Source organism: Haliotis rubra, unplaced genomic scaffold, assembly GCF_003918875.1.
Source record: "Haliotis rubra isolate DU_JTF1 unplaced genomic scaffold, ASM391887v1 Scf262, whole genome shotgun sequence".
NCBI classification, from domain to species: Eukaryota; Metazoa; Mollusca; class Gastropoda; order Lepetellida; family Haliotidae; genus Haliotis; species Haliotis rubra.
Window position 1 is genome coordinate 58,392 of NW_025766692.1, and position 13,614 is coordinate 72,005.

A 13,614-nucleotide genomic window follows, 5' to 3' on the forward strand; every position below is an offset into this window, starting at 1 on the left:
TGTCGCTCGCTCGTCACAGACCCATGGTTCGATTCTCTTCATGGGTAAAATGTGTGAAGTCCATTTCTAGTGTCCTTCGCTGTGATATTGCTGGAATATTGCCAAAAGCGATTGTTTTCGTACCCGTTCACGTTGAGATATCATATCTTATGCGAATCGGCCTAAAACATTGGCAATCAATAATTGTGTCCGGAAAGAAATTTTTACAAAATGTCGTGTTAGAATAATCGAGTAAATGTTTTCGCAAACAATGTCTGACAGCCATACGATCGTAAATTTAGCGCTGTGTGAGTGAGTGAGTTTAGTTCTTCGCCTCTTTTAGCAATATACCGGCAATATCAAGGCGGGGGACACCAGAAATGGGCTTCACTCATTGTATCCATGCGGGGAATCAAACCCGGTGCTTTAACCACTAGTCTACCACACCGCCCCATTTTAGCGCTGCGCTTGGCACACAGAAATAATTAAATTCACGAAACAATCAACGACCCAGGATTTTGTATGTTCTCCCAACCAATCCCCGCTAACCTGTTCTGCTCTGTAGGCTCCCCTAAACTTCCATGTTGAATAGAATGGATAAGATAACACTAATACTTTATTATCGGGAAAGAAATTTGGGGTGCGCAGTTAATCGTCAGCAGCTGGCATGCCCTATAAAACTTTGCCTGAATAATTACAGCTATAAGCAGATATGTTTTTAAAAACGTATTTTAATCAAACGGGGAAATATTTGGTAGCAGGTCAAAATGACCTTATGTCAGAATAAGCTCAAAAAGTGAAGTCGAAACGAAGACAACCCATAGTCAAAACACCCACAAATAAATCCATAGGCCCTCAACTAAATATCATATAACATTAACACAGATAGACTGATTTTTCATTTGAGATTTCTGGGCCAATGTACAGTAAGACAAACAAAATTGAACTTGTATCAGTAAATTATTTTCTTTAAGACGATGTAGACGAAGGCTTGGCCCCGTCTCATCATAACATAAATTGAGAATGCGCATTGAAAGCCGCGAACCATCCTACTTAACTAATCGGGTCACGTGATATTTTGCAAGGGGATTCCCCAGTTTCGTCAATATTACTCACTGCGCATGTGATATGGTGTCAGCACCTCCACAGTTCAACAATAACACGTAAACAGGGACACCACCCAAGTGAGTAAGACGTTTTTTTTTATCATTATCCTGACATCGACTAAATCCCTATATGTAAATCCCGCTTCGAGCCGTTATAACAACAGAAGTAACATTCAAGCCGCTGTCAAGTTCGCCCTTCCGTTGTGTTTATGTTTACAGTTATCTACTGAGAGCGCAGCCATCTTAGTAGGGTCCGGAAGTGTTATTGTAATGTCTTACTTCTGTTCACGAGTACGAAGGGACTATTGTATCAACATGGTGTTAATCCTAACTAGAGTCTATTGTGTTTAAGTTTAAGGATCATGTCACAACTGCATGTCTTTCGTAACACGGCATGTCGTAATATTCTATTTTAATATTTATACGTGTAGTAGATTTCGGAGCTTACTGTATCCTGATTCATTTTGGTTGAAGTGTCTTTACTTGACCACTGACTTGTCGAGTCATACATTCTGACGCAATCTGTGCTATAGTTTCTATAGACATGTCGTAATTATACATATTTATATCAGCCACTTTGAAATACAGTCCACAGAAACAGTTTAGAAAAAAATATCAATTCAGTTAGCCTATAGTCACTTTCGTTTTACTTTCCCAGAAAGGACGTGACAACTGCTGAAAAGACAAAGATTTCCATAATGTCTGGTAAGTGATCACTGTCATTCTTTGATATCATAATTCTTTGTGTTTGTTGGTTAACATGACATTAAACCATAATTCGAGCTATATGCATCACCGTGGCAGCTAAATAATAAAATCACGATCAGAGAGTAAAAAATATATGTATGAAAAACATGGCTGTTGTCAGTGTATGAAATAAGGCCTGTCCAACCGCCTGAGATGAGCATGATTTCTAACGGACAGACTGAATTTACAACAAGCCAGCACGATGGTCTGGTAAAAAATTTAGATGTTCCATACATCTTGGTGTCTGGTGTGGTTAAATCCATTTTGGGCTGGGCCGGGCCGGGCCGGGCTGGTTACATTCCTAAGTTACCAGCCCTAATGTCTAGCTGTCTTTTTGGCTTATTTCATACACTGCGGTTGTACCTAGTAATTTACCGGAAGCAGGGTTCAAATTGCTTGTATCGTAGTGACAATGGCATGGTTAAGTTCCTTGTGTGTAGATGGCACTGTTTTAATTTTATATTTTTACAATTCCTGAATCGACGTGACAAACACATGGAAAACTGATTATCTTGTGAATAACAGTACAATTCATTGAAAATATTTTGTATTTCGGAAATGGAAAGAGCTGTTACCAGTATTAGTGAAGATCACAAACTTATCAGACTTAAAATACTTATCATACTTATTATTAACTTTAATGAAATCACTTTTATCGGGTTTAATGATGGGCAAAAAATATCATTCCAGTTCCACACGCAAAGTATGTTTAGGGCACACCGTGACATCGTTCTGAGTGTCTTTCATCACAGGTGAAAATATATTCATTTCTTTTAGGTCAAATGCAATCACTGTCATGATAATATTAAGGTATACCTGTAACTATATGATTATTGTCATACAAGGGCTACTTTCAAACAGTGTCTTTGTCTTCAGTAAACATTAAACATGTGCATTACTCATATTTTCCTAAGCTTATGCCAACATAAATGAAGTGAGTGAGTTTGGTTTTGTCCCGCTTCAAGCAATATTCCAGCAATATCACTGCAAGGGACACCAGAAATGGGCTTGACACATTGTACCTATGTAGGGAATCAAACCCAGATCTTCGGTGTGACGATCTAATACTTTAACCACTAGGCTACCCCACTGCCCCAAAACACATGGGCCCGTCTGAAAATTATAATTTCTTTTGTTATTGACATTATTATTTATGCCTTTCCTGTTACCATGGTTACAGGGTAAGACTCTTGAGCCATGGTTCCACAGAGTCAGGAACTGAGCATTTAAATTGAATACGTTTGGTGACAGATATCATAAAAGCTGAAAACATGAACAAGCTGCAGAGAGTTACTCCTAAATAAATTGTTTTTGTAACAGGAAATTCAGAGTTTCTGCCATAAGACAAAAACCAATACACCTTTTACACACACATTCACACATATATTATGACAAGATATTAAAGCACTGAAGGCATAAACAGATAAACTGTTAATAAATATATATATTTGAAACCCACATAGCGAAGTTAGCTCTCATCAAATAGAGAGTGTTATATCATCCACTTGGTATAAAACTTATTCATGGAATTATTGCTGAAATGGATAGACTTTTCAATAATATATCTTATATTAAGCTTCCTTTTAAAATGCCCTGGGTTAGATTTGATCTTCAGTAACCCATGCTTGTCGTAAGAGGCGACTAACGGGATCGAATGGTCAGGCTCATCGCGTCATCGCATCCCAATTCCGTAGATCGTAGATCGATGCTCATGCTGTTGATCACAGGATTGTTTACAGACCGCCGCCATATATCTGGAATATTGCTGAGTGTGGCATTAAACAACAAACCAGTCAACAAATCTTAAAATGCATAAAACGTAACTCAGAGTCAGAAACCTTGCATCTATATATAAAATACTGGCTAGGATTAGAAAATTTTTGATAGATCACTTAGATCAGTAAGTCTGTTTTGTTGTTGCTGTAGAGTTCCCTGATTTCTGTAACAGCACAAGCCACAAATGAGCACAACCTGGCCTTGAGATACACAACTAAGCTTTAATACAGAGTCAGGGCACTTGTAGTGATATCATTACTTAATAGGGATTGGTGCTGAACAACCCTTTCACAATCTCAGGAACCTGAGTTGTTATCACCTAGATCTTTGTGTGTTTGATTTGTCATGTGCTGAGTTGCTAACATCAATGAGTGAGTGTGTGTATGTGTGTGCACGAGCATGTGTGAAAGAGAAAATGTGTGTGTGTGCGTGTGTGAGTGTGGAGGGTTCTTGTCACACTTTGTACTTTGTCGGATCAACATGCGGATGTCACTCGGTAAAATTATTCATGTGATGAATTCAATGAGGAAGGTTAAACGAACACTAACAACAATGAAAGACTTTTTGCTATGACTATAGATTATTGTTGTGCTTGCTATTCATTGTTTTATAAGCTTTACATTAAATGCTTATTTGTTTTATCCAGATTCGTGTCGTTTTTGTAATAGTAAGGGAAGCAACGCTTGCTTGAACTTGGGTCTTGATTCAGTAGTCCAGACTATTCGCAATCCGGACAAATTTGCTGAGAAACGCAACCGTCCGGATTAACGAGGCTTCACTGTATTTCCATTCACAATGAATGTCAGGGCCTTAATCCATCTATTCTTTGGCTCATCCAGAGTGGACCTGTGGGCGGTGTACGTTCGTCAACCATGAGCTCATGTCCAACTGCGAGATGTGCGAAGCCCCCAAGGAGGCCGCCGAGCTCCGTCACCTTGACTGCAGACAGCAAGATGAAAACATGCCCCTTGACAGAACTGAAAGACGTCCTGACTCTGCTGTGACAGAAGGTCCAGGACAATCACCAGCCGGTGACACAGCCAGGCCAATGGAAGGTGTTTCCACCAATGGAAACAATTCCACCAATTCTGGAAATGCCGTTATCTGCACACCCGGGCAAACTCAGCAGCACGCAGACAGACAGTCGATCGACTCCATGGAAACCAATGTGTCGGGTTCCAGTAATCCTGCTGATCAGCTGACCAATGGAAGCCAAGAAGGGGCAGGTGCCCCAGTTCCAGAACTCCCAGAACCGTTGGCGCCAATGGTGGTACACAGTGCTGACACAAATGGAAGCATCGAGTCCCCCATGTCAGAACCAGAAGAGATTGAAGCTGCCATGTGCCTCCCTTCGCCGGAAAAATGTAAGTATGTTATCAGTGGAATCAAGTGATGAAAATTTATTGGGACTGAAGTTTTTGTACCATTTCCCCAAAATACATTTTTCCATGACCCTGGCCATCACTATCAAGTCCATTCTCTTCCCACAGAGGTTACTTGTCATATCTTCCTACGAACCTCTGTTCTAATACAGCCCTTTCATGGTGCGAGTGTTCAGGATTCATGATTGGTTGCAATCAGATTTAGTTGTGCAATCAGCGACGTTGTTTCAAATGTGATCAATCGCAAGGCCTCGGTAATTTCCGTATGCTTCGGGAAAACTAGAACCTCTTCCCCTGCGAGATGCGCAAACGTTTCTTCTAGACAGAACTCAGTCGTGTAATGGCGGATCAATGGCGTCTCCATCGCCCTCGTTGACAACGGACAAGCTAGCCATCAAATGTCTTGTGTGTCACATTAACATATGTCCCCGGCAGAGGAGGGATATTTGTGGCCCCATATTTACTTGCATTAGTCCAGTTTGATCTAAGTCGATGTAACACGTGTTCTGATTGGATAGAAAGAAGGGAGATAATTTGTGTTGCGATTTTTTGCTGCTAGGGGATTTTACGATAACCTTGAAATATGGCCATATTAGAACAGAGGTTTGTAGGAAGATATGATAAGTAACCTCTGTGGGAAGAGAATGTGTCAAGTCCAGACCATGAACAATATAAATAATTTCCAAGTGTATAACATTTATATTTGAAAACAAAATATTGTGTCATTTTTTCATGCCCTTCCCATAGGCAGGAAGATATTTTAATACTTACTTGTATTGAATGCAATCTGAAATTTTAATGTTAAAATAGGAACTTTTAATAATATCCCAATTTTAAAAAAAATTTAAAAATTTAATCCAAATTTTCCTGCCATGAGAGGGTTGTTGTAACCTTTACTGAATCAGTGTTTTTTTAAATGTCATTGAAATCTCATACTTTTCTCTCAATTTTCTTCTCCCAGTAGGTGGTTGCCCCATTTGAATTTTCTGATCAAAGTGAATGCTTCTTCTCAGCATGAGCAAGAGAAGCACTGAAGCTGTGCATCTAGTTTCTGAACTTAAGGCCAAATAAAACAAATGTTGTGGTTCTGATTACACCTCTTTAAAATTTAGGGTAGGTACTTAGCAATTCTTTTTTTTAAAATCTTATTTTTAGAAGTAAAGTACAAACTAATAACACATTTATCAATGTGTAATTGTTTATTCAATCAAGCTCACGGCCATCATGTCCTTTGGTGCCGGGAAAACACAATGGTATCTGAAAGCTTATTTTATTCATACCTCTTATAAAACTAGGGTCAGCACCAGAATTCAAAGGGTCGGTCAGGTAATCAGAACCACAACATTTTTTTATTAGGCCTAACCAGGCAGTTGTTAATGAAGTATACTAGTGACCTGTCCATGTTGTGGATATTTAGACCAGAGTTCCATGGCATCAAAACCTCAAAGAGTGTACTACTTGGGGACCCATGGAGATCCTGGGATAGAATAGGTCCTCAATAACCAGTGCTGGTTGCAAGAACTTTTAATGGATTAGGGAGATGGTCTTTGTTGATTGGATGTCATCAGACTCTAATGACGTGGATCAATATCATTCACTGGATCTGGGTCAGATTTCAAATATTTACAGGCTGCTCTATAATAGCTGGAATTTGTATATCTTTCCAGTATTACAGCCATTTGACGTTAGTCTGTACTGTGGAATCTGGAGTCGGTGATCCAGTGGTTGATGTTGTGAGCATCAATCCAAGCTTTTGAGGTTCGATGACACACAGTCATATATGTCACCAACTTTATACACCCAATCCATAACACCAGCATAGGTTGATGGCAAGCAACTCTAACCAAGCACCGTGAAGATCAGGGTTAGAATTGGTCTTCAGTAACCCATGCTGGTCCTTAGAGGCAACTTTGGGGATCGGGTGGTCAGGCTTGCTGACATGGTTGACTCATGTAGATCGATGGTCATGTTGTTCATCACTGGATTGTCTGGTCCAGATTCGATTATTTACAGACTGCTCCCATATAGCTGGAATATTGCTGAGTGTGGCGTAAAACTAAACTCACACACTTACTCAGCCTAACCCAGCCTTTCCATGTGACAAGACTTTCATGATATATGAGATTGTATCATGAGATTGTATCATGAGATTGCTCAGTTTCTTTTTCTCAACTGACACAGTATTCTCTCCATGTCTTGCAGCAGAGAAAGACGAATGGTCCTTCCTGGACAACGAGATGAGGATTGTGTTGTTGGGGAAGACCGGAGTTGGCAAGAGCACCACCGGCAACAACATCCTGTCCAGCAAGACCTTTAAGTCCAGTGCCAGCGGCAGCTCCATTACCAAAAAGTGTCAGTTGGGCTGGGGAAGTCGCTTTGGTCGGGAGCTTCAGGTCATCGATACTCCAGGACTGTTCGATACTGGCATGTCCAACGAGGCCATCACGCAGGAGGTGGTCAAGTGTATCGGTATGACCTCGCCAGGGACCTCACGCCTTTGTCATGGTCATTCGACTGGACAGATTCACCCAGGAGGAGAATGATACAGTGAACCACTTCATCAACATCTTCGGGAAGGAGATGCTGAATTATCTGACCGTGCTGTTCACAAGGATGGACGACCTGAAGCATGATGGGGTCAGTTTGGATGAGTATGTCAGCAATGTTCCAGAGAATCTGAAGAAGCTGTTGGAGAATTGCCATCACAGATACCTGGGTATTGACAACAGGGGTTCAGAGCAAGAAATAGAAAAGGTACGTTAATACTGACTGCAATGCAACTCTCACTATGAGTGAGTGAATGAATTATTGTTCTGCCTCTTTAGGACCTGTCCATTCAGTATTTTAGTGATGTAGATGCCAACCAAATTTTACGTTTTTGTTACCATGGTTACACATTTGCAAATAAAATGTGAAAATGCAATTTCAACCTCCTCAATAATATGTGATTCAGCTAAAATATCAAAAGGACTAAAGATACATAGACACCAGAATACAATGGGTCTATATTTAGCCTTAGACCATTTCGCCTAGTTCACTGGTATGAAATCTATTTGAAATTTGTGCTCAGTTTTGTAGCACCAACTAAAGTAGTGGGTCTGACCATTTGATCTTAGTTTTCTCTTACAAGTAACAATTGTAAATGATATGTTGATTGCACTAATGATATCTGTCAGGTAAATCATTTCACTGAAGGATTCACATTTCCACATGTATACATGAGGGTCCAATTGTTGTGACCATGTTTGTCAGCACCACTCCCATCCTTGTAGGTTTCATACAAGTAGTAAACAGCTGAGATTTGCATACCTTTGGGTACTGGATGACTGACTAAGTGGGTGAAAAAATTAGTGATCAATAATGCCACTTTGGACAGTAATCCAGTAGACAAAGTATGTACCTCACTCACAAACTTCCATGAGGATGTACACTCACACACTCACTCACTCACACATGCGTACATACCCCAAACACCCATTAACTCACCCACCAACTCCTCCATCTACTCAATCATCAACACCCATCTACTCATCCATCCACTCACCCATCCCCTCACCCACCAACTCACCCATCAACCTACGCATCCACTCACCCACCAACTCACCCATCCACTCAATCATCAACACCCACCCGTCCACTCACCCATACACTCACTCACCAATCATCACACTCAATCATCAACACCCACCCGTCCACTGACCCATACAATCACGCACCAACTCACCCATCCACTCAATCATCAACACCCATCCACTCACCCATCCACTCAATCATCAACACCAATCCACTCACCCACCAACTCACCCATATACTCAATCATCATCACCCATCAACACCCATCCACTCACCCACCAACTCACCCATCCACTCAACCCATCCACTCACCCATCTACTCAATCATCAACACCCATCCACTCACTCACCCATCCACTCAATCATCAACACCCATCCACTCACCCACCACCTCACCCATCCTCTCAATCATCAACACCAATCCTTACTTGTTGGTCCCTGCCTGGCGCTCTGCATTAATGGGTACGACAAGGACTGGTCGGCTCGGAGTCAGTATAATGTGTCTGAGTGGGGTATTCATGCTTCACTGCGGCGTGGTATCTCAGTGGGCTAGCACTATAAAACCAGCTTAAGTCTGGGCTAGTACAAGCAGCCGCACATACACATACACACGCATGCACGTCGTCATATGAGCGAAATATTCTCAAGCACGACGTTAAACCAATTTCACCACACCTCACCACTCACCCACCAACTCACACATCCACTCAATCATCAACACCCATCCACTCACCCACCAACTCACCCATCCTCTCAATCATCAACACCCATCCACCACTCACCCACTCAATCATCAACACCCATCCACTCAACCACCAACTCACCCATCCACTCAATCATCAACACATCACCCACCAACTCACCAACCACATCCACTCAATCATCAACACCCATCCACTCACTCATCTACACACACATCAACTCACCCACCAACTCACCCATCCACACACCCACCAACTCACTGACATGTGTGTTTTGCGCTTCAGGATGTACAGAACCTGCTCCGATCAGTGGACTCCATGGTCAAGGCTAACGGTGGTGGCCATTACACCAACGAGATGTACGAAGAAGCCGAGAAGATCTTTGCCGAACATGAAGAGAAGCAGATCAAGATCAGTCGGGAGAAGATGATGAAGGAAATGGAGAGACTGAGACAAGAAGCAGAGGAAGAGCTCCGCCAGAAGGAGGAAGAGAAAGCAAGGAAACTGGAAATGATGAAGGGAAAACTGTCGGAACTTGGCATCAGGGAGGATGATGATGAATGGGTTCACGTCTTTGACCAAAGTCTGTCTCCGACTGATGAGAACAATTGGCTGGGTCTGGGACCTGCTGTACAGCAAGGGGGAACATCACAGACCAAGGAAAAAGCACCTCCTGTAGTTGAAAGGCAAAGAAGTGAGGGTATGGCTGAACGACGAGCTGATGGTGTGTCTGCACTTGCAGGAGCCAACAGTATCGGTCCAGGAGCTCAGACAGGAAGCTTCAACCAGACAAGTTCTTCCCTTAGTGAACATAGGGAGTCTGTCAAGACAGGTCCCCAAGTCAAAGAGACACAGAAATCATTTGTGGAAGAGGGCGACGTGACCCGCAGCGTTCATCAAGAAGTGAGGAGAATCAGGATGAGAAGCTGATGAACGAGGCTGACAGGCTTATCAAGGAGGCCAGTATTCTCCGAGAAGATGTCAACAGGATCAACATGGAGCATGAGAGAGAGAGGGAGAGGATGAGGTCGAAGTTCATTGCTCGGCAGGAAGAGGCCTTCGAGGACTTCAAGAGGGCACAGCAACATCAGCGGCAAGAGATGAGACAGCAGATGGAAAACGCAGACAGCGGCGCTTTCAAGAAATTCTTTCGAGCCATGAAGAATGCATGGAAGAAGGTGACAGATCCAATTGCCAGAGGGTTTCAGAGTATCTTTGCGGGAGTTGAAAGGCGGTTTGGCCATGATGACACATTCTAGTTGTGATCCATAGCCTGGTAACAAGACTTTCAGTGAAATGTGATATGTGTGTGCAGATTTTGTCACACTGTTGTGTGAGTAAGCAGACGCTACTTGAAGTTGTTCCATTGTTTTTTGCAGCGTCTGGGAATGGTGAGTTTTCTTTATTTAGAATATTGTCGTGGGGATTCCATTATTTCTTTCAGGTAACAGACTTATGTTTAATATGACTTGTTACTATGAACATTTAGCGTTGGTTAAATAGAGAGGAGAACAATTAGAAAGGGTGTGTATATTCACAGGTAGAAAAGATGGGTAGATTCAGGTGGCTGTTAAGGGTGGGCAGTTTGAGAAATGTATGAGAGGATTGGGTGGGATGGTGTTAGGGCTGGGACGATACACTATGTCACGATACGATACCTATCGCGATATTTTACCTGCGATATGATAGATACGATACATACACCTTGAAAGAATGACACAGTATTAAGATTTAAAATGATCTATTTCAAGGTATTTGTGTATAACAATAACACTATTATAATAAACAAACAAGTAACTCTATCATGCTTGCGTATTTTTCTCTAAATACGTACTTTAACATGTTTAAAAAATTACTGTTTTGAAAAAAGTCGTGTATCGTTTTGTATCGATACACTAGTCAACGATACGATAGCTGTATCAAACTTAAATGTATCATGATGTATCGGTGAATCGTCCCAGCCCTAGATGGTGTGGAGATTCAGATAGGTAGAAGAAGTAGGCATTGTTTTGTGACAATATACCCCGGGTAGTTATTTGCTACTCACTTGTTATATGTACCAGGTACACATTTGGAAATTTACTTTGACAATGTATCCAAACGTTTTAAGAGGGTTTTCAGAATTCAGAGATTCCTGTTTGTAGATACATGCATCACTTTTACCAGTTTATCACCAGAACCAAATGCTTGCTGTCATATATGACCATAAATCGATAAACAATACACAATTTTGTTAGATACATTTTGTATGGACTCTTGATTTTATTAATATATATTTTATTTTTATTAGGTTGTGTGGTGTGTACATATTCGTTTGACAAAGGGATGACCATCTGCAGTAGCAGGCTCAAAACCTAAATCTCGGTTTGTTGGCAACGATATGCCATCTTTATGTGATCGACTGACACCAAATGTTTCAGAGAAATCTCTGAATTTTGTGTTTTATAAATTCGCCAAAGCTCACAATCTGAAAATGAAGTAAAAATGCAGGTAACATATGTTTTTTATTCAACATCTTTAAAAAATAAACATACAAGTTCATACATGTGAAGGAACTCATGTTAAATAGTACTTGATTAAATCCATTACATACAGTGTCTTGTCACTGTCTAGAGAACAAACCTCTGATACAAAATACATTGACTTGTTATGGTCGAAGTATTATTCAACATGATTAAACCATACAGATTTTTAAGTAATATTAATGAAATTTTCTCCTGCTTGTTGGATGGAAAAAGCCTCTGTGCATCATGAGTTTTCATGCAGCGATATGATACATAATACATTTTTTGTTGTTTACGACACAACAACATACACTTGCTTAAAGCCTTACTACTTGTTTACTGAATCCCCCTATCACACATCTTCTCTGCCAAATATCTCAAATTCAAATTTACAACTAAAACCAGTCATGATGGACATGCATCTACAGCTAGCATTTCTTTTTGAACCTGCTTTGAAATATTCACGAAATTTTATTACATGTAGTCAAGAAATTTCCACACAATTTGATGTGAATATATGTATCCCGATATGTATTGCATTGCGATATATGTATCATGTTATGTATCGTATCGTGATCTTGCTGTATCATTTTAATTATTGTCTACTCATGTAGATTTTATCCAATTTTGGTGTATATACATTAAACGTGTTAAAGCACAGCTAAAGGCTTCAGTCTAACGAGGGAACCTCTAGTGATCACTGTGTCATGAGTGAGGCTGTAGTGTTCATAAGATACCATGCAGTGAAAACCTTATAAGTTTAATAGGCAGTACCTGCCTCTTGGCATCACTTTTAGTAGAATTCAGTGACAAAATATGGACCATTATCAGCTAAGCTTATTAGACCACAATTTTACTTGATGCAGGCTTCAGACTAGTGGACAAAATTGCATGTTTCTTTCTGGTAAAATGTAGCTAAAGATTGGGATGAAAATGTTTCAGAAATTTTTCAAATACCAAACTGAAAGGGAATCCTGCCTGGAGAGATATATAATTTTTTTATAAAAATGGCACATTTTATGACTGTGACCCTTTTACAAAATCCATGAAATTCACATCCCTGTGCATAATTTGTATTGTGATATTATCATATCATGGCCTACGTATCGTGATACATATGGTATCATGACCTGGCTGTATCATTTCACCGTAGTGTGTATTCAGTGATGCAATTATTATCATAGTAACAATAAAACAAAGATGTATGGAACAACATCAGGGGCGTAGCTACCATTCTGAAAAAAAAAGCCCGGGCTTACATATAATTGTTGCTATAAGGTTGGGCAAGCCCTCAATACTATCTAAATATAAAGCTTTGCAACCCATCGGGCTTACACGAAAAGATTGGCTTATTCATCAGATTAACTGATCAATATGGGGAAAAAAATAGACAAGAAATGTCAGCTTTGTTGTGCCTAAGTACAAGCAGCAAAGAGCATGTAGCTTTTTAGGTGAAGATTTTAAGATATGTTGTTACATGTTTTATTTCCAGTTGTGTTCTTGTGCACTAATAAAGAACCATGTTGGGTAATTGTGTCTGACCTTGGAATACCATAATTGAGATGTGTTGTGAGAGTTACTTCCCCTGAATCAACACACTATGGAAAATTCATTACATATTCAGGGGCCATTGCCAGGAACAGTCGACCACAACACCCCTATGACAGCTGCAGTAAGGGAGTTACTTCCCCTGAATCAACACACTCAACAACACTCGAGGGCAAACGTTCCATTACATATTTAGGGGCCTTTGCCAGGAACAGTCAACCACAACACCCCCATGACTGCAGTAAGGGAGTTACTTCCCCTGAAACTTCATGCTATGGCAAACGTTCCATTACATATT

At 40.6% G+C, this 13,614-nt stretch overlaps 1 protein-coding gene across 1 annotated transcript; it reads left to right on the plus strand.

The window, feature by feature from the left end:
* Positions 1-1,071: 1,071 nt before the first annotated feature.
* On the plus strand, positions 1,072-10,276 carry LOC124280199. Its single transcript, XM_046716092.1, is given in 6 exon segments — positions 1,072-1,163; positions 1,744-1,790; positions 4,448-4,972; positions 7,193-7,473; positions 7,475-7,744; positions 9,550-10,276. Coding segments are annotated over 5 exon segments (1,728 nt in total). The 5' UTR covers positions 1,072-1,163; positions 1,744-1,783; the 3' UTR covers positions 10,195-10,276.
* Positions 10,277-13,614: the final 3,338 nt, after the last annotated feature.